At 41.4% G+C, this 25,889-nt stretch overlaps 1 protein-coding gene across 9 annotated transcripts in view; it reads right to left on the bottom strand.

Moving 5' to 3' along the window:
* AMPH (amphiphysin) overlaps window positions 1-25,889 on the bottom strand; it is a 124,898-nt gene that overhangs the window by 41,907 nt on the left and 57,102 nt on the right. For all 9 annotated transcript variants that reach the window (XM_069769824.1, XM_069769809.1, XM_069769815.1 and 6 more), the window contains exons 2-6: window positions 24,697-24,777; window positions 11,671-11,725; window positions 4,333-4,427; window positions 1,632-1,727; window positions 167-274 (exon numbers count right to left, since the gene is read on the bottom strand). In XM_069769824.1, coding sequence (XP_069625925.1) covers window positions 167-274; window positions 1,632-1,727; window positions 4,333-4,427; window positions 11,671-11,725; window positions 24,697-24,777 — 435 coding nt within the window. The remainder of the gene's footprint in view (window positions 1-166; window positions 275-1,631; window positions 1,728-4,332; window positions 4,428-11,670; window positions 11,726-24,696; window positions 24,778-25,889) is intronic.

The raw sequence follows: 25,889 nt of genomic DNA, 5'->3' as shown, positions 1-25,889 counted from the left end.
CTCCACATGCACCAAAATAATCCATACACATTTATGCTTAAGGATATCATTATTTCCATTTCTGAGAGAGGAAAAAGAAAAGAAACTTTGTGCTCTGCCTCTGCACAGAAACAAATGCCACCCGAGCTCCCCAAGTCTTCTGCCAGCATCCTTCCAATTGTGCTACCTTGGTAATTCTGCCTTCATCTTTTCTTTTTGAGCTCTGCAGGGCTTCTAGATGATGCCTTGCACTGTCGTAGTCCACTAGCTTTCTGCTTCGTTTTGCAATGCGAGTCTGTACAGGGGTAGAAATGAAAGTCAGCACAAATAGCACTTTTTTAAAAGCTATTTTGCCTATGTTGTCATTTAAGTTTTTGACATATTTTTATTCACCCTTATCTGCTGTTCATATCTGAATTACTATATCATGCAGAAGCATGGACATGCTAAGAGAGATAAACTATTCACCTTATTTTAAATAAGGAATCCATTTACAGATGGTTTGGAAGGGGTTTTTTGTGGGTGTAGGGCTTATAGGCCTTAGAAGGGAGATATCAATGTTATGCAAGACTTGTCTCATTCTCTAGAATAAGTGGACCTGTTAAAGTCATGGTAACACCATCTTCATCCCATATATATATAGCATACAAATTTAATAAATAACATAATTTTTTTCTAGAGTTGGAAAAATGCTTAAAATATACTTCTCAGTACAGTTGCTCTGACACATATCTAAGATAACTGGAGTTCAACATACAAGAGGAATTCTAATTTACCTGCTATAATTCTTTAAAAACTAAACAAAAGTCTTTTGATATATACTGACTTTACAAAGCTATATATTGTATATAAATTCCACATGCTGAGAGGGCATAAATGCAGTTTGTTTTACAAGCAAGTTTGAGACTGAATGTCAGTAACGTTGGGATTTTTTAATTATTTTTGCTTTAGTCCCTGATGTAAATGACAAAGGGGATGACTGCGTCATACCTACTCAATTATAAACCATGACAAAGAATTTCCAGCTATGTCCATACAGTCACATTCAAATATAAAAGTATCTACCTCTCGCCTGTAATAATTCTTTTAACTCCATACATTTCATTTAGCAACCATCTCCCTGGACTATACACTGGACAGGCATCTGGGAGAGGCTAGAATCTGCATAACAGTTTCTCCTGATGTGCATTACAAAATCTTTTTATAACTAATTAAAAGACAGGAACCATGGCTTATTTAAAAGAAAGGTATTTAGATACCCACAGGTACATCTGGCCAATAACAAAAGCCCCGCTTTTCATGTTGTATTTGTCTGGCATTTTAACAACTGAAGAGCTTAATGTGTCCCTGTTGAAGTCAGTGAGAATTGCCTCATACCAAGTAAATAGGAGCAGGAAAAAACAGAATTTCTATCTACAAAGGCTAATTTACTTCCAAGTACTACTGCATGAAAAATATTTTTGTTCACTTGGAAAATCAGTGCAGCCTAATGTCAGGGCTTTACTTACAGAACAACATCTTTTACATTGCAGAAGAGAATGACTTCCACCTCCCCCCCCTTTTTTCATTTTTCTTGTAATGTTGTTTTCTATTTAGTTTATGACTCAACAGTGATTTTACAAATTGTCCTTTATAGGAAATCATTACTGTACTTTGATATCAGGAAATTGTCCTAGATATGTATCCAAAGTCAACAACGACCCATCCACCAGTTTTTGGTGGAAGTCTTCCCAAAGTTCATCACATTTCTGTAAAGGTAGAAAAGAGAAAAATGTGCTTAGTACTTTAATTCCACTCCAAACCTAGGAGAAATACAAATGTAATTGGTAAAGATTAATCTTTCTGAAGTTTTAAAATGTTCTTTATGGCAATAAATCAGAGTGCACTTATAAGGTAGTGAAAAGGAATAGCTTGACATTGCAAGTTCTAATTCACAACAAAAGAAGATTCAGGTTAATAACCAGTTTGTGTTTTCATTCTTTCAAATAGTAACTGCTATGTGAAAATAAGGATATCACGGATTCCAGGTCTTCCTCAAGGTTTCAGGTCCCTGAGGGTCAACAACGCAGAATCTGAAGCTGTCCTAGTTCTTACACCTAAGTATGTTCACTGGGGATGAACCTTCCTTACAGAGAAAAGAAGTACGACTGAAAGTAGAAGGGTAATTAAAATAAAGGAAAAAATGAAGCAGGTTTCCCATCAATTCAAGGATTTGTAAGCTTAGCTTTGCTTGGTCATTTTTAAAATAAAAGCTGTGGAGACCCATCCTCAGAAAGGTCTTTCCATCGTATACTTTTTGTGCCATTAAGGTACATTTGATGAAATGGCTGATACACAGACAAGAACTCTACCTCACACTGCTAGAGAACTGGGAAGCCAGATATGAAACATGCCAATGTCAGCAGGCAAAATAAACACCCCCCCCCCAGAAGCTACAGTGCTTTTCTCCAGCCCTCTTTGCAGCTCTGGGGTAGTCACAAGGAAACACTCCTTGTAGTTTTCTGGTGTTTAAGAACATGTTAGTGCAGCTGATGTGACAACGATCCCGTGGGGAGCAGGGTGATATTCCTTGCCAGAAGCAAATCCTGTTACACAGAGACATAGTGCTCGACTTGTTCTCAACTGAACAAGTCATTAGCATATGTTAAACACCATGATCCCCCTTTTCTTTGCACATTTAAAAAATCACTGAATTTCCTGTTTTGATGGGAGGGAGGCTAAAGGGGGCAAGCACTGCTCTGCAGGGCTGTTATCCTTACCGGCAAGTCCGGAAAGCTATTCCCTAGTGTTTGTTTTGTCATGAGCTACTATAGGGCATATTATAAATGCTGTGTGATGCCAGCATTCAGTTCATTCATTTCCTACCCTAACAGAGTCCCTAATGAATTATTACAATCTATTAATCATGCTTAAAAGAAATACCTCATTTATTAACACAATATTTAATCACAGTGGTCTACAGAGCAGCACAGCATTTGATCATAGCAAGCAACCGCCAGTCTTGTGCATTTGCCTTTCTATCTTGCTGATACATATTTTGGACAAATTAAAATCATGGAGGTTTTCTGAAAGCTAATGGGCTCAAAAAAACATTGCTGAAGAGTCCTTTAAGCTATCAACTTTCCTACCATACAGAATAAGGTAATTTAAATGGACCCCTTTTGGAATGATCATTTATATCCTGGACTGCACAAATGTATCATTCTTTTTTACTCTAGGTTGAGGGATGCAGAAATCTACATTTGTGATTATATAGGGAAAAATACCGGGAGCAGAGATTTTTTAATATTGCCCACATGAGTCTCTTAGGAAGAAGACACATCTAACATTTATCCCTATATCTAACAGAGATTAAGAGCCAAGTTTTGGTCCTTTCACACACAATTGCAAGTTTCCGAGTGTAAAATCTAGTAGTCTACAAATACAAGATGAGGTGCTACAGCAATATGCAGCAAGACATCTTCCAGCTGTTTAACCTAAACCAATATAAATGGTATGGTATCTTAACTTACACAGTTTGGAAGTTGTGTGCTTTTAAAATCAAAACCACATCATGCCTTCAGCAGCAGAGAAGGGCAGAGGAAGGCAGCCATAAAAAAGAAAAGCAATCATTATGCAGACTTGGGAACAGTGCTCTGTCTTCCAGTTTCTTGTTAATTATATTATCCAGGAGGCCTTGCAAACTGAATGCTAAGTGGTTAAAAGCTGCACGGATAACAGTCTGCACTTTCTTGTCACCACCAGCACATTGGCTGACTTCCCCCAGAATTAAGGCTGTTTAAGCAGGCAATTCAGAGCACCTCAAGTCAAATTCCTGCAATGTCCTCTAGAAAAGCCTATTCTTCTCTAATCACTGGAGAAAACTAAAAAGACTAAAATAAATAGTGTCCATCAGCCTAATTTGCCCTTAAATTCCAGATTCTTGTCAGCGAGGTGAGTGTCCCATCAGATATCCTGTTTAGTGCCACTGGCTCAATGGCTGTTACATAGCACACAAGGATAAAAAGATTTGGTAATTTTTAACATTCAATTGAATTGAGAATCCTGACTGTTAAACTGCATGTAAGATACCTTGTACAAACTTGTCAATCAGTCGCTATCAGGACCAATTCTGCTCACACTGATGTTGACGTCAGTGGGAGCTTATGTCAGCTAGTTTGTAAAATAGACATTGCAAATGTGGTATCTGGTCAGCAGGAGGTGCATTTCACAAGACCAATAATTTCTATGCTCAGAAAACAGGATTTTACATGCAATGAAGCATTAAGGGAAATTTCAGACTTACACTTTTCAACAGCTTAGATTAATCCATTTGCAGCCAAAATACTTTTTTCCTCTTTCCACACATCTTACCTCTCCAATCATTTTCACATCTTCCCGTCCGTACCAATCTGGCTCATACACTTCATGAAGAGACTCTGTAAGCTTCTTTGAGGCATCTTGCATCCCTGTAATTAGAGAGAATGAGGAACATATAATTACAACTTACAAGAAACACTTGCTAAATATCTTTATTTTGACCCACGAGTACCCACTATACTACTCCCTCTGGCATGTTTAGAATATTGTTTTCAAGAGCTGAAACAAAACGTTTATTTTCACTTAGCTTCCCCAGGTCAATGAGAAAAGTCCCTCACAGAAGGATTAACCCATACTTATATGCAGAGAAAAAGTTTCTACCAGATTAAGGATTCCATTTTCTATTCTGAACTAAACATATCTGAACATGAATAACAACTCAGAGGGTAGTCCTGCCCACTAAAGGTATGTAATACTCAACTGAAAGACTATCACTGAGAAGACAATCTAAGAGCAACCTGCCTTTGGTTATTCTCAGCTCTTCCACCCTACAGATCAGTTTCCTACCTTGTCCGTAATGAGTACCATGCCAAACTGTCTGAAAGAGGAGGCATTTCCAGGGTGGCATGGTTAAAATGGCAGAGATTTATGGGAATAGCTGGCTGTAAAAGTGGACTTAGGAGAAAAGCTAGAAGAGGTCTGCACTAACGAAAAGTGCTCCCCAGAACGGTGGAGGTGGCACACAGGTAGAACATATCTCAGGATTTCTCCTTTTCCTTGTTTCCAAAGACACTTAAGTCTCAGGAGCTTTCCCGTGTAAAATGAAAGTGGTTGAGCTTGTTATTTTTGTGCCCACAGTAATGATGGTGACCTAAAGGTATGTTCATAATGAAGCAAAAGACTGGCAAGAGCTGAGACAGTCTCTAGGGAAAAGATATGCCTGAACTTGGGGAAAGTGCCATAATGGACCTGATTTTATGAAGAATGATTATCTTGTATGCTCACCCGGTAGGTTTAGAAGTATGTGGAGCCCAGCGCTTATTTATGCTTGCAGTGGGGTGGTGTCTACAGAGAAGTGTGCTAAACCAAACTGCATCAGCCAGCTTTGGAGCTCTTGCTACCACAGGTGAAACAAGAATGGGGACTATTGATGGTTATCACTCTGTAATGCACAGAGGAGCTGGCTTAAATGTAAAATAGCTTCAATGATATTATGAGAAAGAGCCTAAATCTATCTTCAGTGAGATCAGTTTGACCACAGTGAATAAATTACTGCCCTCAGTGAAGGCATTGGAGTTTGCCTTTCCGTTTGGATGGAGTGCCGATACATTAGATGATGAATATGGTTCTGAATTCAGTGAAACCAAGCTGATCTCACCTAGCATGCTAAGAGTTAGTTCAGAATCAGTAATTTTAAAATGACAACTTTATTTCAACTTCTTTGCAAAATCTGTGCTGTCTTGAAAATGTCTCTAGCATGATCTTCAGATTGAACTGCTCAGTGGCTGAATTTAGGAATAACATCAATGTTTGTTTTCTGCACAAAGAAATGTTCAGGAGTGGAAGAGGAGAATTCATTTGAAACGTGAATGTCTAGAAGAACAGACTTGACCTAGTCAGTAGCTATTCCACCATGCAGTCCAAAACACACACTTGAGATACAAAAGGAAAATAAATGCAGTAATGCACACTTCCTGATATAAAAATGGTGGTCTATGGAATGGGTAGGATAGGAAAAATTATACTGAGAAAGCTGAAAGTAGATGGCTATTCTCAAACCTTGGGTTCAAGGGACAGAATGGCGTGGAAAAGGGGAAGAACAAGTACAAAGGAAACTTTGGTGTTCAGAGGGTACAAGCTTTTACCCTTAAATCAAAAGGTGCTGACCCAAAACAGAGTATTTGATCTCTTCAGGGATTGTCTTGGAGGTGCTTTTTAACGACAGAGCTTAGCTCAGAGAATTGGTATAGCACAGGAACTTAAGATGCATTTCTTCCTTTCCTCCTTTGTGGTTAATGCTTAGGATGTTGTATCACCACCTAAGAAAGGGCTCCTGAATAAAGGGGATTTTTTTGCCTAGAATATGGCAGATTACAGTAAAATACAGATAATCTTCACATATTTTTCCAGGCAGGACTCATTTAAAATCTTTAATGCCACTGCAAATTAATCAATTTAGGAGGTAAGACAAAACCAGCACAGTATTGCCATGCTGAAGAAGGCTGCTTCTGTCCACTCAGGGCGAATGCACAGACCAGGAAGGTTTCCACATCCCCTGCTCATGCTTGATCCTTTCTGACACCTGAACTTCTGCCCTTAAGCACGCTGCATGCTAAACCCGCCACGTACGTTCTACCAGCAGGCAGGCTAGCACAGCTGCTCACTAATCCCTCGTGCAGCTTGCACTCAGCTCGGTCAGAGACCAGGCTTGGGTAGAGCACCTTTTCCTACGGAGGCTTTCTCTTTTAAGTACTACAGGACTGAGGCATAGATCTGCTCAAGAGAATAAGTAAAAGACACTTAATATCCCATATTAAGTCATATCAAAGTTGCACAAAATTTTACATTTGTTTCAGTTCTAAGAATCTAGTAATCCTCCATTCTACCATCCTTCCGTAAAAAACGTCAATCAAATCCAGCTGCAGCGTGACGCAAGTCGGCATTACAGTACTTGGCTTCTTCAGTCAGGGGCTTCAGTCTGAAATTTCCACAGGCCAAGATCATCTGTCCTACTCCCCTCCTACTGCATCTATACTAGGTTTACTGCAATAACCCAAATGAGTGCATAGGTAAATACCAATCCAGTGGCTTCCCATTCTTTTTCATGCCTGTGAGCATAAACTTACAATGTGCAATGAAATTTTTTTTATTTGGCTGGTTTCCACATAGAGTTATTTCTGATGCACTGATACCTTTTATGCATTATTCAGCACTAAAGTTAAGAGGATTAGTGTCTCAGCCATAGACTGCAGGCTGTCTCCTTCTGCTATTTTTAACTGCTATCACTGAGAAAGATAAATTGTTTAAAGCAAGTCATTAAAGTACTAAGAAATGTGAAAAGAATTTTTACTGCTGATGAACAATTAGAAATTTATATTTAATATCAATTGTTTCATTTAGTATCACTTCTTGGTAATTGGGTCACTTATTTAATAACTACAAATGCCAAAATAATTGAATCGCTTAGGAAAAAATTATGCTAAATAACCTAGTTACTCAAGTTTGAGGCTCTCTGATGAAATCATCCCTCTTTCTATGGGAAAGAGTCCCTGTCCCTGGAACCCCAAAGGACTCCTAGAGGTCCCCATGTGGTAGGGATCCTGGGGGTGGTGGTGCAGAGACATTCCCATTAAGCACCCTAGAGACAGCAGAGGGTAGGTGACTCTTTGCTATCATGATTCCAATGTAGTCAAGCTCCCGTGGAAATTGAGACTGGCCTGGGACTCCATGTTGGCCATAGGACCCATACACTGTGGGGTTTCCTCACTCCCCAGCAGGGAAATCTAGACTGAATCATGGAGAAAATTCTATTTTCCTGATGGAGTGAGGCACCTTGGTCTGGCTCTTAATATTTAATTATGTGAGTGGGTGTATTGGTTTTATGTGGCAAGGTTTTGGTAGCGGGGGGGGGTTACAGGGGTGGCTCCTGTAAGAAGCTGCTGGAAGCTTCCCCTGTGTTCGAGAGAGAGCGAGCCCATACCAGCCGGCTCTAAGACGGACCCGCCGTCGGCCAAGGCCGAGCCAATCAGTGATAGTGGTAACACCTCTGTGATAACATTTTTAAGAAGGAAAAAAAAGTGGGGACAGTGAGAAAACAGCCGCCAGAGAGAGGAGTGAGAACATGTAAGAGAAACAACCCCGCGGACACCAAGGTCAGTGCAGAAGGAGGGGGAGGAGATGCTCCAGGCACCGGAGCGAAGATTCCCCTGCAGCCCGTGGTGAAGACCCTGGTGAGGCAGGCTGTCCCCCTGCAGTCCAGGGAGGTCCACGGTGGAGCAGATATCCACCTGCAGCCCGTGGAGGACTCCACGCCGGAGCAGGTGGGTTCCCGAAGGAGGCTGTGACCCCGTGGGAACCCTGCGCTGGAGCAGGGTCCTGGCAGGACCTGCGGATCTGTGGAGAGAGGAGCCCACGGAGCAGGTTTTCTGGCAGGACTTGTGACCCCGTGGGGGACCCATGCTGGAGCAGTTCGTGAAGAACTGCAGCCCGTGGGAATGGCCCACGTTGGAGAAAGTTCGTGGAGGACTGTCTCCCGTGGGTGGGACCCCACGCTGGAGCAGGGGAAGAGTGTGATGAGCCCTCACCCTGAGGAGGTGAAGCAGCAGAAAATAACATGTGATGACCGTAAACCCCATCCCTGTCCCCCTTGTGCCGCTGGGGGGGCTTGGTGGAGAAATCCGGGAGTGAAGTTGTGCCCGGGAAGAAGGGAGGGGTGGAGGGAAGGTGTTCTGAGATTTCGTTTTATTTCTCATTTACCTTACTCTGGTTGATTTGTAATAAATTGAGCTAATTTTCCCTAAGCTGAGTCTGTTTTGCCCGTGACGGTAATTAGTGAATGATCTCTCCTGTCCTTATCTCGACCCGCAAGCTTTTTGTTATATTTTTCTCTCCCCTGTCCAGCTGAGGATGGGGGAGTGATAGAACGGCTTTGGTGGGCACCTGGCGTCCAGCCAGGGTCAACCCATCACAGTGGGGAAGAGAGCTTCATGTGCAGTTCTCCAGGGAAATGACCTATCCTGCCATAAGGGTTGGATCTGTTATTGCTAGCTACCCACTAGATTTTCCACTGGAACAATTCAATCATTTCATAATTCATTACTAAATTTTACAGAAAGATGATTAATAGTTTTATTGCTTCTAAGAAATTACATGATTGATTTTAAGATTTGTGTGTCTGGAGGATATGTGCAGTTCTGTCTGCCACAGACTGACAACTAAGCAGCAAAACTGCTTACAGACCTCCAAAATCTCCCCTTCCCTTCCTGTAGACCAGTTAGTATTTCTCACTACATTAAGCCACCTAAAAAGTACAGTGCTTCTTTTTCATGATGCAGGATTCCTTTTTACCCCTGCCAGCTTGCCACCTACATGCAGATCCAGGTTTATATCTCCCCATCTGCACTGGTGCTTGCAAAGAGCTCAGGGTAGAGAATGCAAGGCTAATTTAGGGTTTCTTTAATAATTGGCCCATAAAACCGTTCAAGTCACCTACAGCTCTCAAAAGCATAAAAACCAAACAAACCATGAAGTAGAGAACCCAGATACACATTGCCAAGGAGACTGGAAGAGACAGAAGACTGAGGCATGAGATGACTATAGCTATGGGGGATAGTACACAGTCTTGTCAGTACAAACACCACTGATACACAGCAGATGTTAAACTATCATGCAGGTGAAATAAAACTGCACATAAAAGCCATTCACAAGTTCAACAGCTTTATGACATGGTTCCTCCGAGTCCCTGAGTAACCAGCAGTAAAGATCAAGATCCAGCTAAGACTAAGAAGCACCTCTGAGTGAGAGAAGGATTATGAATACAGCAAAATTCTTTAAAGAATGTGTGATACTAAACCTGAAACTGTCAAGTATATTAAAATGAAGGGATAGAGGGTCATAAGAAGGCTCAATTGACCATTCCTTGCTTAAATCGTGCCCTGGACCTTGTACTTCCAACTTCCAATATCCAGTCACTCAAAAGTCATACAGCAAAATGAAACTTATACTGGAGTTCATACCAGATTCATAAAATCCTTTTAGTTAAAGTTAGCTATCTTGCCAGTTCCTGAAACTGTTTTAAATGAACTGCTTTTCTCACACCTGTAAAAGTACAAGGATGTCAAGTGTATTATTTTCCAATGATATGATTGACCTTTTTCCCTGCAAAATGAGCCCCTGATGACAGTGTGCCTCCAAGGCTCAGATGTCCTAGGTGCAGAAATCCCAATCCAGTGCCTAAATATGGGGGTTCCCATGCGTTTGTGCATAGCCACCCCAAAACCCTTTAATGATGGCCACCCTTCAAAGAATAGCAACAAAGAGACTGTAGCAGTTGCCGGACCTGCTTCTGCCATCCAAAATCTGGAAAGGTCTTTGCCACTGCTGAGCTAGTCAGCTTTGGGGAAGTCCCAGCCAGAGCTGTGTATTGGGGACTACTGTCTCAGGCTGTCCTCCCACTCCACAGCACCAAGGTGTGCCAACACGTCTACCAAGGATGCCCACTGGTGGCTTGTTGGCTTTGGAGAATAATATTTTTAAGGCTCTTGTTAGCTGCTTATGACTGAGTCTTTTTTAAGACATGAAGATAATGCGGTGCTAGCAAACAGTTTTCATTCTCAGTAAGAAAGTCAGTCCTAATTATTTTCAGATATGGACTTACAGGCTGCAACAAGAGAAAGATGCTGAACAGAAAAGCATGGCTAAAAAGGCAAAAACCTGCACAATGAAAATTTCATACCAAGTTAAAACCAAAATTTGGTGCAAAGAGTAGCCCACTAGATAGTAAACAAGCAAAAGGACCACGAATGCACAGAGTACTAGGAAAAGAAGAGAAAGAGAGAAAGAAAATTAAACATGGAGAGGAGGATTGTTGTCAGCAACATGAAAATCAAAGCATCATGTAAACAGTCAGCCTACATGACAGAAAAGCCATCTGGCTAACAAACAGCCTCATCACGCTGTTTCTGAGTATCCATCTGATAATAGGTGTGGGGAAGGGATGACTGAAAAATAAGAAAGTAAAATCAGCATCCAATGGGTCCTCAAAAATGACTGATGCTGAAATATCCTCTAAGAACAAAAGACATCATTGTGCAAATCCCTACATGGCAAAATATCTTTTGTCTGGTACAGGATTCTCCTTGCCCAGGCCATCCAGCAAATAATAGATGGTCAAAGACATTATGCTACTGCTTTGCTCCCCATTTTACAATTCCCATCGAAAAGAGCTTTCTTCCCTGCCTGTCAACAGCTGCTGAATCTTTATTATGACACATTGATTTCCAGGGATGTTAATACTCATTTGTAACATTTTCCCTACTGGACTGGAGCCAGGTTAAAAATATAACACATCTATATAGGTATTTATGACATATATATACATATATTTATTCCAAGAAGCCATTACTGTCTGTCAGTCACCAACTCTTATTCCCTTGGACAGCCAAGGATGAGCTGTGCACGCAAGACTGTACACACATGAGTTGACATCAAAGGTGCAGAAACCCTAGCAACAGGCTAAAGAGCCTGTGCCGGATCCAAAGCAGAAATGTGGACTACTAATGACAAAAGCAGTATTACTTGTATTTGTCTTTGTATACCTTAAACAAGCCTACCTGTCTGAATTTTTTAAAAATGTTTGCTTTATGAAAACATGATGTAAAACTTAAAAATCACCTTTGATGGCTGCTAAATATCCTCTCAGTTCTCTCTGGAGCCTGGAACCCTCTGCCTGGAAAAGAAAAAACAAAAAAAAGCAAGGAAGTGAAAACACATTTCAGTTATATTTTATGCCTTAAAACTTGCATACAGTATGTCAAACTTAACAACAAAAAGCAATTTCAGGAGCTATCTGATGAAAAGTGTCACACTTTGTAAGCATGCACAAGTTCATACAGAAAAAGTGGCCTGGCCAAGATGTAATGCATAGTGTATTCTCTAGGCTAAAATTTCTGGGGTTATTTTCTCAGTCATCTGCACAGGGAAGAATTCCAGCCAAAGAAAGACAAGTATATTTTATGGCCAAGGTCCAGTTCAAGTCAGCTTGGCTAATGTCCTCACCTGAAACACAAAGAAGTATAATCAAGAACAGTGCACCTCCACTGGAAATCACTCAAGTGAGGCCAGTCTAGACTTGCAGAAAATCCATGCCCTTACATAAATGGCTTACTACTTTTGCAAACAGTTTTCCACGTATTTTAACATTTTAATATTTTGCACCAAATAGCTACTAAAAAACAATAGCATTAGTTATTTTGTTTAGCTTGGTTAGTGCATCTTGCAGTCTGCTGTGAAATCTCAACTGTTTCTTTGGCAAATACATCAAGATTATTTTTCTTGATCTTATACCAACAGCCTTTGAAAAACTCAGAATAGACAAAACAGAATGGGTTGCTTTACTTTATATCTGACTGTATCACAAGTTGGACTTCACAGCTCCTAGGATTTGCAACAAAATCTGTGTTATACTATAGCACATACTTTATTGCTAAAAAGCTGTTGTCCAGGACATCTTCCATAGCCTGAAGATTTTGGAAATGCTCCACATTTATCAGTTCCCAATATCCTTCAATTTATTTATTTAAGCAGTTAGAAACTATAGGAATATCAGCTTTCAGTCACATTTTCTCACATACAGCTACACCATATGGGAAAATCAGCTGCAAAATATGACTGACTGCTTTGGAGTTTCTCTCATGTTTTTCGTGTGAAAGTCAGAACCCAAAAGGGTGCATGTGTGAATACTTCAGAAGGCAGAGTCTCAAGTGGTTTAAGCCGTTATAACTCCACTTAAGTCAAAGGACTTCTGATATCCATAAAGGATTTGCCATCAGCAACAGCAATGCTCAGAGCATTCAGACACACAGGATCATAAGAAATTCAGGTTGAAAGGGACCGTCTGGGGCTTAGAATCCATCTACCTGTGGCCACATTAAACCCTGATGGTGGTTCTCAAAAAACACTCACTTGCCTCACCAGTACACACATTGTAATGCAGATTATGTCCATGAAATTCACTTGCCTCTCCCAGCTCCCTGCAGGGAACTGAAGGCCTTCAGAACTGGATAAAAAAACCCAAATTGCAATGCACTGTGAGAGCAACTCTTTTAATGTCCTGGAAATATTTAAGAATTTAGAAGGTAAAAATGCCTGAGTGGGCTTAGAAAGTAGACTGAATTCACTTTACAGATTCAATGAACAGAAGGTTGCTTTTACACTGATTTGATCTGAAGTGAAACTCCTTTTTGAACCTAAATCCATTAATCAACTAAATTCTGAGCACAGGAATAGGTCCACCAGGGCAATATGTGAGAAGCTGCTGAGTAACAGCAAGAGCACAGGAGCACCCAGCGCACCAATCCGCCTCTGGTTTGGGACCATATTTGATGCTCCAAGGAAAGACAAACCCTTCCCTTGCTTTGGGATCAAAGCTGCATATCAAAGCAGGGGCCAGACAGGCAGAGGTTGAGTAATCAGTGGATTAAACCTCAGGCTTAATTACTTATAACACAACAGAAAGTTCTGAAAGTAGTGGTAGCTTGATGTTGTGTCCCTTAAGAAAATATACGTATACATCTTAATACTATTTAGTAAAAAGTACTACCCTAATGCATCATAACAACACCTTTTATCATCCTACATAGCATGGTAGCATCCTAACACACTTCAAAAGCTGACTTCTTTCTACTTCTTTCCGTACTAGAATGGGAAGCAGAGAGATGACAGAAGTTGTCTGCTTTCCACGGAGCAAGACATTAAGTGAACAACACTGCCGTAGAGGAAAGATTGAACCTGGGGGCAGAATTTCTCACTATTGGATCTGAAAAGGAGTATCTGTAAACATGCAGTAGAAAGAGGAGGGAAGTTCCTTTCTATGCACGCCAGTCTCCTCCTGGGAGGATCCCTGGTAATCTGAGAAGTCACATGGAAGTATAGAAATGATCTTTGGCCTGAGCAGTTGTGGTGAAAACGGGAAGTAGATACAGCAACTTGATTCTTCATCAGGGTCCAGCTTAACAGGTGCCCATACAATAACAATTTTTAGTTATTAAAGAATTTCTGATGTTTCAGGTGCAGCAAACCGCTGCTGGAAGGCTCAGAACCCTGATAGGTGCCCTCATGTCCAGTAAAAGGTCTGTATTTACTCACACGCATGCTGTTTTGTCACTAGGACTAACTAGCACACCACAAATGGCATGTCAGGGACACACATTGCTCAAACACTGTTTATAACTGTACTGCTGTGTAGTTTTACAACTGGTACCCTAAACCACTATGAGTTCTATTGAGGTTGATTAGCATTATGCATTATCAGCAACTGCTGCTCAGGAAAATGTACAAGAAAAAGTCAAAACAGTAAAACATGATGCGAATATTTTGCCATATGTGCTGTTATGAATTCTGACAATTCATTCAAAAGAATAATTTTAACAGGCATCTCCTTCAGTCTGGGTTATTAACAGGCCACAAATCACTGAAATATCTAAGCAGCATAGAGCCATATGAATTTTCCCTCATTAGCAAATCTTGTATGAGACGTGACATTAAAGCATCCATGTGCAAGGGCCAGCTCCCACTGAATTTGAGAGATAATACCTCAGTTTCAGTGGCAACAGAATTAGACCTTTCTATAAAATACCAGAAATAAAAATGTGCATCAAAAGTCCTCAGCCCTGTGAATTCAGCAAAACGTACCTCTGGTCTACACATTTTGCTATAGCAAACTCATTATTATTGAAGATAGATATACTTTTACCACCTAACAGGCTAATTAATATTCACAGGATGAAAATACTGCGTTGCTGGCTCTGCACATCTTGCAAACTGTGATATACAGCTTTTAAAAAGCACTGTTTTAAAGATTGCTACATATTTAATATTGCCCCTTCTTGATGTTTACTGACACACTCTTTCTCCTTTCTGGTCTATCAGATGAAAGCATCTGGTGGCTCTGAAACCGCTGCTCCGTGTATCTTCATTAAGGCCATCCATTTTGTTAACCGAGATGCAGTTTCTTGAAGGAGAATGAAAAGTAGGTGTCATTTCGCAGATGTTGTGCTCCTCTGAAATGAGATTTCCCAAGACAGCACTAATGCTTTCTTTACCATTTCATAATTTCTTTTATTTGTTCTACATGAGGCAGCAAAATGAGTCAGAGTTTCATAATATGCAAGAAAACTCCAGTGAGAAATCTCAATAGCATACTTAATAGCAAACTTCTCGCAGTCAGGTTGTTTGATAACAGCAGGCATGTTCTCACCAGGTTCCAGCACCAGAAATCAGTGCTCTTAGCTCACCTGGTCAAACTCAACATATAAATTACCAAAAATCTGTCAGGCAATCCTGTTAAACTGCACATAAGAGCAAGGGAGGCATGCTAACAACCCAAAACAACATCCTTCATTAGGAAAATCAACTCAGCTCTCCACAGTGATGTCCCAAGCAACAACTTGTTACTTTGAACAGCTTAGCACGCAGTCAGTGTCCGTGTCACTGTCAGATCCCCTTTTCGACTCTCTGGTCTTATTACATGGTCAGTATTATGTAGCCGGTAAAGACACATGCACCCAGTGAGATAAGGACGCTCAGTGTTTCAAGATCTTGTCATCTACAGCCACAGGTCTTACACACTTTTACAGCAGCATTAGGCCTTTTCAGTACCACTGATTCTTGTGTATGTTTAGTTTTGGTGTTCTTTTCAAAGACTAGTATTTAAGCATATCTTAGCACTGGAATTAAGACAATGAGAGCCACAGCACTGTTGGCTGTAAGACTGACGAGACCTACAAAAACTTAATGACTAAAACCGTAAAAAATATTGTTTCTGTCTTACCAGCTTTTGCTTCCTGATGCATTAGAAAAATCGCTGCCACTACTCAGAAATTAAAGGCCACCTTCCCTCCATGAAAGCTGGAATTGCATGACCTATTTGCCAGGCATCATTTATTCCAGGCAGAACAGAAGAGTTTGATTTTTCTATCATGTCACATACAGGATGTAAACACAATACATCTTTACAGGAAATGTCAGCACAGCATGTGCTTGATACCAAAACCAAATAAATCACTCCACTTGGCAAGAGTCAAGAGCACTGTCAATGTTGAACCTGGAGCATAGGTTAATTAATAACTTGCCCCACAGAAATGCATACCAGATAATTATTAATGCAGCTCTAAGTCTTATACTGCAATTTTGTCATTCCATTGCTAAGGGACAGAGCTCAAAAGAAAGCACTTTCTGTATCACCTGGAAGACATCCCTTATTGTAATGTGCAGTTATTAGCCACAATGTAAAGCAGCACTGTCTCTCTGTTCGCAAGCACTTTAGGTAGTATTTACTGGTAGGCCTTTTAGGGAACTCAGAAGTATGAATGCAAAGGACTACTGCATTAAGCAAAGCTTAACAAAATAAGAGGCTATTGGGAAAAATCCATAATTCAGTATGAAATATATCTGCGTATCAGAGTACCCTATTTTACCATTTCTCAGTTTCCTTATAGTTCCTAGAACTCTCTCCCAAATTTTGGAATCTTTTTCATAAAGAAATACATTTCTTCTTTTCTCTTTTTACAAGCTGTAAGAGACTTGGGTTTTGAATTGTTTTGTCTAGTGCATCACTTGAAAAAAGTTGGATTTGCAACCTTCTCTGGAAACACAGAGGTTTTTCGCATGCCAGTACCTACAAAAATTTGTGGTCCAGCCACTAAGAAGGCTCAAGAGTAAGAATTTCATCATGCTAGTTATTAAGTAACATGATGAGTTGAAGTAAACTGCATCGAATCAAACAAGCTCCTCAGACAATTTGATCTAGTCCAAAAAGTAGGAATTCTAAAGGTAAGAACCAGCAAGCTCTGCTCTGTGTTAGTAGTGACTCCCTGTAGGCAGGTGAGAAAGCTCAGTGTCTGCAGTGATGCTTAACTAACTAAATAACCCTTTTACTGAACCAATGGTCTCTGTTTCAGATGAGGACCGACCAGAAAATATTTGGCACCTTCCTTAAATGAAATTCCAGCCTTCTTGCCTCACAACTAAAGCTCTCCCTCCCCAAGCTAGATCCTACCTTCATGCTTATTACATCTTCCTACAAGCATACTCATGTCCTCATGCAGGGGCAAGACTAATGGTTTTAATGAAAATTTGGGGTGTGCAAAGACAGCAACTGCAGAGTCTACAAGTCTATGGCTAAAAGTAATCTATACATACTAAATGTCAAGCTAGACTTTCTGAACATGTACTTGGCCTCTGTTTATGCCTATAGCTGCATATCCCTAACAATATTCTTAAATAACATATATAAGCTATGCATTAACAGGTATGGTAGAAAACTGTCCAGAACTGTCTGCTGTGAACTCCAACATGTTCAATCCATGTGTTAAATCCCATAGCTGGGCTATGTCAACTATCCCCAGGGTTAGTAATCCCAAAGGCTTCCTGTAGAAACATATACCAGTCTGCTTTAAAAATAGTCAGAAATAACTTGATCATTCAACTGCACTGCCTGGGAGAAAACAATTAGCACCGTTACTAAAGCTGCAGAGGCATAATAGTTTATATCCAAGGGGCAATCAAAATCAGCCCAGTGTGACAATGGTTTAGACTTTAGATTTGGAGCAATCAATAGGCAGAATCAAAAAAGCAAAACATCGGATCAGCTGCTCTGTCCTTTGAAGTGAGGAATTAGTTGGAATAGATCTGGGCTGTTCCTGCAGAGATAATTTTGTAGCATGAAACAGAGGGCCTCACCTTCCTGGGTATTGTGCCTGATTGGAAATTAATGAGGTCAAGATGAGATTTAATGGTACACTATGTTTCTTCTTGCCTTGGGAAAAATGGCCTCTCAGACATAAGATAATTATTAAACATATATTTCAGGATGAAATGGTAAACAGCAGAGAAATCCCTCCCATAGCCCCCCAAATACTTTGCACATTCCATTGCTTGTATTTGGCTTAGCGGTCATCCAGTATCTGAAGTACGCTTTGGGACTGCCCCTGAAAAGATGCCTGTGAGATGCAGTCCCCCTGAACGCAAACGCTTCATGGCTCACAGGAAAAAGCTCCCTCCCACTGGTCTAGATTGTGTTTTCCTGTGTCTGGTTTAATTCGAAGTATCTATCAGGGGCAGCATTTGGCAACACCTTTGTTTAGCAAAGGAGGCTCCTATGGACAGAGCTGTATTGAACCAACGACATGGTGTAGCTTAACAAGTACCAAGAATGCCCTGCAGTTTAGTATGAGATTTCAAAGACAACCAAGGAAATCTGAGTTATCAGCTAAGGAGAAATAGTGTCTCCCATTCAGAGTAATTTTAAAGCTCACACTTTTTGTTTACTGCCTGGATTCTTTTCTCCATCTCAAGCCCATGTACAAGATCAGTAAAATGAAGGCATCTTAAGGGAGGACATAAGGTAGGTTTAAAGATGGTCAAATAAATATATGGAGTACCTAATAATTCCTAGAGAAAAGAAGGTGTTGCAGAACACAGACTGAATTTCATGTGATTATAATATATATTGAAGCTCCCCTTCTTCATTATGTCCTTTTTTCAGCTCCAGATTAAGACACCTATCACTGTCTACATGAGTTGGGTGCCTCTCTTCATCTTAGGGCCAATGTAGATCTCTTCAGTGCAACCTGTGGAGTCAGGAGGGCAATTGAGAAACCTATAGTCAAAACCATTCACTCAGCATAGCTGTCTAGCGCCATTTGTGATACATCCACAAATGGCAAATGCGACTGGTCCTAAGGGACCTGCCAGCTTTGTTGAACAGCATTTGGAAGTCAGGGAGGACACACTAGGGCCTCCCAAGTGGCAACAGATGCCAACATTGTGATGGGTTGACCCTGGCTGGACGCCAGGTGCCCACCAAAGCCGTTCTATCACTCCCCCATCCTCAGCTGGACAGGGGAGAGAAAAATATAACAAAAAGCTTGCGGGTCGAGATAAGGACAGGAGAGATCATTCACTAATTACCGTCACGGGCAAAACAGACTCAGCTTAGGGAAAATTAGCTCAATTTATTACAAATCAACCAGAGTAAGGTAAATGAGAAATAAAACGAAATCTCAGAACACCTTCCCTCCACCCCTCCCTTCTTCCCGGGCACAACTTCACTCCCGGATTTCTCCACCAAGCCCCCCCAGCGGCACAAGGGGGACAGGGATGGGGTTTACGGTCATCACATGTTATTTTCTGCTGCTTCACCTCCTCAGGGTGAGGGCTCATCACACTCTTCCCCTGCTCCAGCGTGGGGTCCCACCCACGGGAGACAGTCCTCCACGAACTTTCTCCAACGTGGGCCATTCCCACGGGCTGCAGTTCTTCACGAACTGCTCCAGCATGGGTCCCCCACGGGGTCACAAGTCCTGCCAGAAAACCTGCTCCGTGGGCTCCTCTCTCCACAGATCCGCAGGTCCTGCCAGGACCCTGCTCCAGCGCAGGGTTCCCACGGGGTCACAGCCTCCTTCGGGAACCCACCTGCTCCGGCGTGGAGTCCTCCACGGGCTGCAGGTGGATATCTGCTCCACCGTGGACCTCCCTGGACTGCAGGGGGACAGCCTGCCTCACCAGGGTCTTCACCACGGGCTGCAGGGGAATCTTCGCTCCGGCGCCTGGAGCATCTCCTCCCCCTCCTTCTGCACTGACCTTGGTGTCCGCGGGGTTGTTTCTCTTACATGTTCTCACTCCTCTCTCTGGCGGCTGTTTTCTCACTGTCCCCACTTTTTTTTCCTTCTTAAAAATGTTATCACAGAGGTGTTACCACTATCACTGATTGGCTTGGCCTTGGCCGACGGCGGGTCCGTCTTAGAGCCGGCTGGTATGGGCTCGCTCTCTCTCGAACACAGGGGAAGTTTCCAGCAACTTCTTACAGAAGCCACCCCTGTAACCCCCCCCCGCTACCAAAACCTTGCCACATAAAACCAATACAAACATTTAGACAACTGACTCACAGCCCTCACTCACAGCAGCTGCTCAACTTGGTGGGGCTGTGCCAGGAGCCACAAGTAACCCCAGCACAGGCCATGCCCTCACTGATGGTTCTGCAGGGTCTGGGCTGGGCAGGCAGAGCCAGAGCTTGGTAAGAGGCTTCACTGACACCCCCCCGACCTAGCAAGGCTTTGAACCAGGTCCCCTAGGCATGGGGAGCAGCCTATGACATGGCTTAGAGAGGGACTGTGTGCCCAGGGCTGAGCTAAAATGGGACTCCTAGGCCCATGTGCAGGGTTAGGGGTCCCAGATGGGGCTGATCAGAGCCATTAAGGACCACAGGTGCCCCCAAGGAACTGATGGGTTTCTGACTTGACCCTTCAGACCACACTGCCCAGTTCAGCACTAGTGTCCGGGGAGACCCAACTTGAGCACAGACACGCACATTCAGGTGTCGCAATCTGGAACTGGATCACTCCCCAGGGGCAGAGTTCAGCTGCCACAACACATGTGTCTGTTGCCACTGGAGGTGCCACGGGGTGCTCAAGAGGACCACAGAGCCAGCAGGTATGATACAGGACTGTGGCCAAAGCCATGTGCCTCTGTCTGGAGCAACAGCTGAAGGCCAGGTGGGACACCTTGAGACACATCTGTTGCCTATGCGTAGGTGGTGAATCTCATCTTGGGTATCTTGACTCATGCATAAGTTTTAAGAAATCAGTGGCACATCTGCTGCAAAAAAGAGCACTTCAATAAATGTTAATTGTCTCACAGAACAACTTTAAGACAATGTTGTGCCACATCTGTAAGGCAGCTAAGCATGCTTGCGGGAAATGAAGACCTGGCCAGGATAAACCTTTTCAGGACCCCTAACAATTACACCCAAGGAGCAGCTCTTACTGTGAGGCACACATTAAGTAAAGTCCACAGAGGCAGGTTCTGCTCACTCAACAACAGCAAAAAAAGGTTCTTCATTTTCACCTAATTGTATAAATCAACAACAACAGCACTTGAAGTTTTGCTTTATTCTGACAACATGTCATGGGCAGCTGCTTTTGTAGTAGCAACTGCTATATCTCAGTGTGTACATATACAATACATAATGTCAATAAAATAAGTCTCATAACTACATATGGAAAAGTAATGAGAGGTAAATATGCATACACATTAAATAGAATATTGAACTCTTACAAAAATGAAGCAAGCACTGTGAGTCATTAAAATACACTTGGGGATAAGGGAATTTCCACTTCCTGTCAAAAAAAAAGAAAGTGTAAGATGCAGTTGCTTGAACAACAGAATAGAAATGACATTTCAGGTAAATCCCCAATGGACTTGATATTTTCACAGTCGAGAGAAATATGCAGGAATTGCCTTTTTTTTCCCCCTCTCTGAACTTCAGGGTCAATTAAGAGGCTGAGCACATCCACAATTAGCTGTGCAGAGAGAACTGTTTAAGCCTCAAGAAATTTCTTGCAATACACTGAAAATCTGTGTCATCCTGTGTCATATATGAGTTTATATATGTTTTGTTTGTTCCATAAGTTTTGATTAGAGTGGCAATTTTCAGTTTACAACTTAAATGGAAGGTGAATAACAACTGTATTCACTGTTAAAAATCTAAATGTTTTTACTGTTGGTTTCAGCTGCAGCAGCTTACTGCTTCTGATAGGGAAAGTCCTGAGGCTCTACAAAGCCACTTTGCTCTGTTCTCTCCAGACATGGGATGACTCAGTTTCTCCATGGTGATTCATCTGAGTAATTCAAATCAGGGTTGTCAAGTCCAGAAGGGGCTCTTATCCAGCAGTATTTAGAAAGAGATGGGAACAGAACACTGGGGAGTCTAAATGAGCTTTTCCTACAGATAGATCTGCTGGACGTATCCTTACACATAGCCTTCTGCTGAGTTTGGTACATACCCACCATCCAATCTGCTGTTCAGGCAAGGAATAGCATGTTAAGGTTTCAGTTTTTCAGTTACCTGTTTCCTAGGTAATGAGCACTATGCTCCTTCTCTTTCCTTTCTCTATCCTTTCCCTGAGCTGAACTGGGAGTCCTCATTTATTATCTTCGGAGAGTATCAATAAAAAGATAATTCTATACTTATGACCGGTTGACCTCCCAATTGTTGCAGGCTTAATAAGGTAGGGGGACAAGAAAAATAGACCATTTTCACAGCTTTCAGATTACCTGGATCCCCAGAGCCCCTGTGGCACTAACTGCTACAAACAATTTACAAAGACACAGAACTGAAGTAACAGTCTTCCTCAAAACCAAATGCAGGTAGGCGAGATGGCCAGGAAACAGCCAAACCACTGCTAAGTGAGATTCCAAGAAACAAAGTAAAGGTTGGACCTTCTCTCAAACTGCCTCTGCCATAGAAAGGCCTTGTTAGGTCAGCAACCACCACAGAGACAAATAATCCTGGAGGGAAATGCAAAAGATGGGACAGCCTCTAACAGGGGCAGTTCTGCTGGCAAGTCACCTGAATGGCCTACATCAACGGTTCGGTGGACGTCAGCACAAGGATCAATCACCCAGACTGCCTTTTTATTAAAATCTAGAATTTAAATTTTTCTTTTTCTAAAGGCTCTACCATTGCAGAGATAACTGTGAAAGCAGGACAGAATGTAAATCAAGGAGAGATGGCTGCCTGAGTTCACAGAAGACAGCAGTTCTGCAAGGTATTAATCAGTAAGAGTGAGAATTCAGATGCACATTGTAATGCTTCATATCTTTGCATTGCTAGTAAGTTGTAGATCAAAGTATGGACAAAACTAAGAAAATTTAAGCAATTTTTATGCTTCTTATTGGTGAACATGGCAGAAACAGTGCTTTTGCAGCATTTTTTCCCACAACAGAACTCTTTGGGAGCAAGCCCAGCAGGGCACAGGAAGCACATGTGATTATTTTCATAAATGTACATACAGTTTCTCTCATTTGGTGTGCCAGTGGACCTAGCCTAATCTGCATGTGCCCCTCAAGAGAGCTGCAGTAGTTCCCTCTGTGCTCACTCCCTACCCTCCTCCCATGGCCCCAAGTCACAGTCACATCCAGATTCAGCATCCAGTTCCTGCAGAGTCCTTGACAGTTTATTACTGCCTCTCTGTATATCAAAGAAGGAGGAAATAAAAAGGAAGCGATGCTAAGATCCTCCTTAGCCCTTAGCAAGACTTTCAGCTGAAAATCACCATTACAGAAAATTCTTGGTAAAGGACAGAAAAAACAAACACTTGAGACGTAATTTTGCTTAAAAAGATTTTTTTTTTCTCTTTCATATCTCTTCAATTTCACTCCGAATTTTTAGCTAATAAAAATATCCCACAAAACCCTGTTTCTTCATGGGGATGCTCCAGCTGCTCCTTTTGCACCCACTAAGAACCTCACAGATGCACCTTATTTCTAGTAACAGTTACTAGTTGTGCAAACAGCTGGGATATTGACAGCAAGGATAAGCAGCAACATAAGGACAATCAAGAAGAAAGAAATGCTCCATTGATATCCCAGCGTACTTGGAAAAGAGGAAGGGGAAGAAAAGGGAAAATATAATAACTCTGCAGGTTTTCAAAGCTTCTGAGTGCTTCTTCAGGCCTATTAAATCCCACCATCTTCCTGACCTGGAGAAATTTGAGGGAGGAACCACCCTCCTCAGAGAAACAGATTCTTTTACTTCCCATAATTTTCATCTTTGGGGAAGAGTGCAGATCTACACAACAGTCCAGTGGCTCCTGAAACCTCCCTCCCTTCTACACTGAGAGAGGAAAATAAAGGCTAAGTGACCACAAGATGCAAAAAGTTAATAAGCACCCCAGCCATCAGGATGCAGGGTTTGTGTTTACATGGAAAGGACAGAAGTCCATGTGCCAGATAGGACTGATTCAGGGCAGAAATTGCAAACACTGACATGAGCCAATTTTTACATTGTGTAAAATGTGTGGGAGTAGTTCTCTCACCCTCCAGTGCCTTTCTATATGAGCTCTAAATGATAGCTCACAAAGATGACAGATACCTCAGTTCATCCTTACATAACATGACTATTTTCTTGGTGGCATTAATGCGGCTCATGGTAGGCATTAATTTGTACTAGAAAGCTACTATATAATTAATCGCAATTAATCACCTCAGAGCCAAAAAGTCTGTCCAACAAAGCAAGGAGTAACTGAGGTTAGAATTTAGGATGGTATTGGGAGTAGATTATAAACTCTTTGGGGCACCTTTGTTTTCACGTGTTGTGTTCACAACATTAAGAGTAATTGACCACTGCTCCCCAGTAGTGCTTCATCAGCACTGCCACCAGAGCCCCCTGCACAGACAGGGAGCATAACAACACAGAGCAATCTGAAATTATTCATCTATTCACTTCGTATAACACCGGTATTATTATACACCACTGATGAAAGCAATCTACAAAATGAAACCAAAGAAATACATCTCTTCTTTGTAAGAAGGCAACTACAAAGCTGCATTTAGTTGGGGTTGGGTTCTATTCTCAGTTACGCTGTTGAAAATGTGCTGTCACTGCTGATACCAAATGGTTTGAGCATGATGGTGTTATATATGATTACAATATCTCCTTTTATTATGAGCACATTTCTTAGCCCTCTGCATGCACAAATCCAACCGTTCTTTGCTTGAAAATAGCAGAACAAAATCTTACATCCCCCCCAAAATAATCTTTTTACCTGTTACCCTGTAACACCTTCTTCAAAATCGGCAAGTTCAAATACCCTGCATTCTTCTTAAGACACAATTAAAGAAACTGAAAAAGTAACTGACCTCTTGCCGTTTGAAATTTTGAACGTATTCTTCAAACTGTTCATCTTTTGTTTCATCTGCTTTTCCTAGTTTTTGAAGTACCTACATTGAAAAAAAAAGAAAAAGGAATAATTTAATATTTATGTTACAAAACAAAAATGCTGCTACTTTCAACACTTCTGTTCTTGCAGCTAAGCTTAAATAGCATTTCACTTTTTGGGGTTGTTGCATGCACTACTGTTTCTGAAGTTCACACAGGAAACCATTTTGTCAAAATAAAAAGGATAAAAGCAGGAGTATGGTGTGTGTATGTGTGTGTGCAAATACACTTCAAAGTATGGAGTCCTTGGGGAGTATGGTTTTTTTAATGAAGCAACTTTTCTTTTAGCAAAGAATCCCAGAGAAGCAAAGAAGCTTCAAAGCAAGGAAGAATGAGAGAAATTTGCTGGCACTGCAAGTTATCCTCCCGTTCAGACAGAGAAAGGAAAAAAAAAAAAGAAATGTTATTAGGTTTTTCGTCTGTTTATGTCTCATTACATTGAACGGTATTAACATTATCTGTATCCATATGATTTTCAACATGAAGTCATGGAGAATAAAGAACTGTAAGGCTGCATGAGAAATTTTTACAGCTGATGTGTATTTAAAACTTCTACTGGGGTTCATATTTGCTCCCCTCATTAATTCAGAAGTGGATTGTCATCCACTAGATAATAAATATACTATAATATGTCAGCAGTTAGGGCTATTCATGTGATAGCAATCTCAAAAGTAATTTGACACAGCTACACTTTACACTGTATTTAACTACAATAAATGCACTCTATTATTAAATCCCAGCACTATCCATTCATTTTAATATTGAAGTATTACACATAGCTGCAAATAGGCTTCACCCTTCTTGTCAAGCAGCCCCCTAATCTTTATAGAGCACTTCTGTGTGGGATGAACCATCTCACACAATGTCTTCAGATTGCTCTCCCATGACAAATTGACCAAACTTTCCATTTTCACAGGAAAAAAACCCCACAAACAAATGAAAAAACCCCAACACCACAAAATAGAAATAGTAGCAATTAACTGTTACTATGAGTAAACATATAAACATCACCACCTATTTTTCTCAAAACAAAGACTGTACAGCTCCAGTTCTGCCATATTCTCTCTCTGACCACCTGCCTGTCCCAACCCCAGCCAGCCCCACACCATAAAAC

This window comes from Haliaeetus albicilla, chromosome 2 (assembly GCF_947461875.1).
Source record: "Haliaeetus albicilla chromosome 2, bHalAlb1.1, whole genome shotgun sequence".
NCBI classification, from domain to species: domain Eukaryota; kingdom Metazoa; phylum Chordata; class Aves; order Accipitriformes; family Accipitridae; genus Haliaeetus; species Haliaeetus albicilla.
This window is presented reverse-complemented; position numbering and strand designations above follow the sequence as displayed.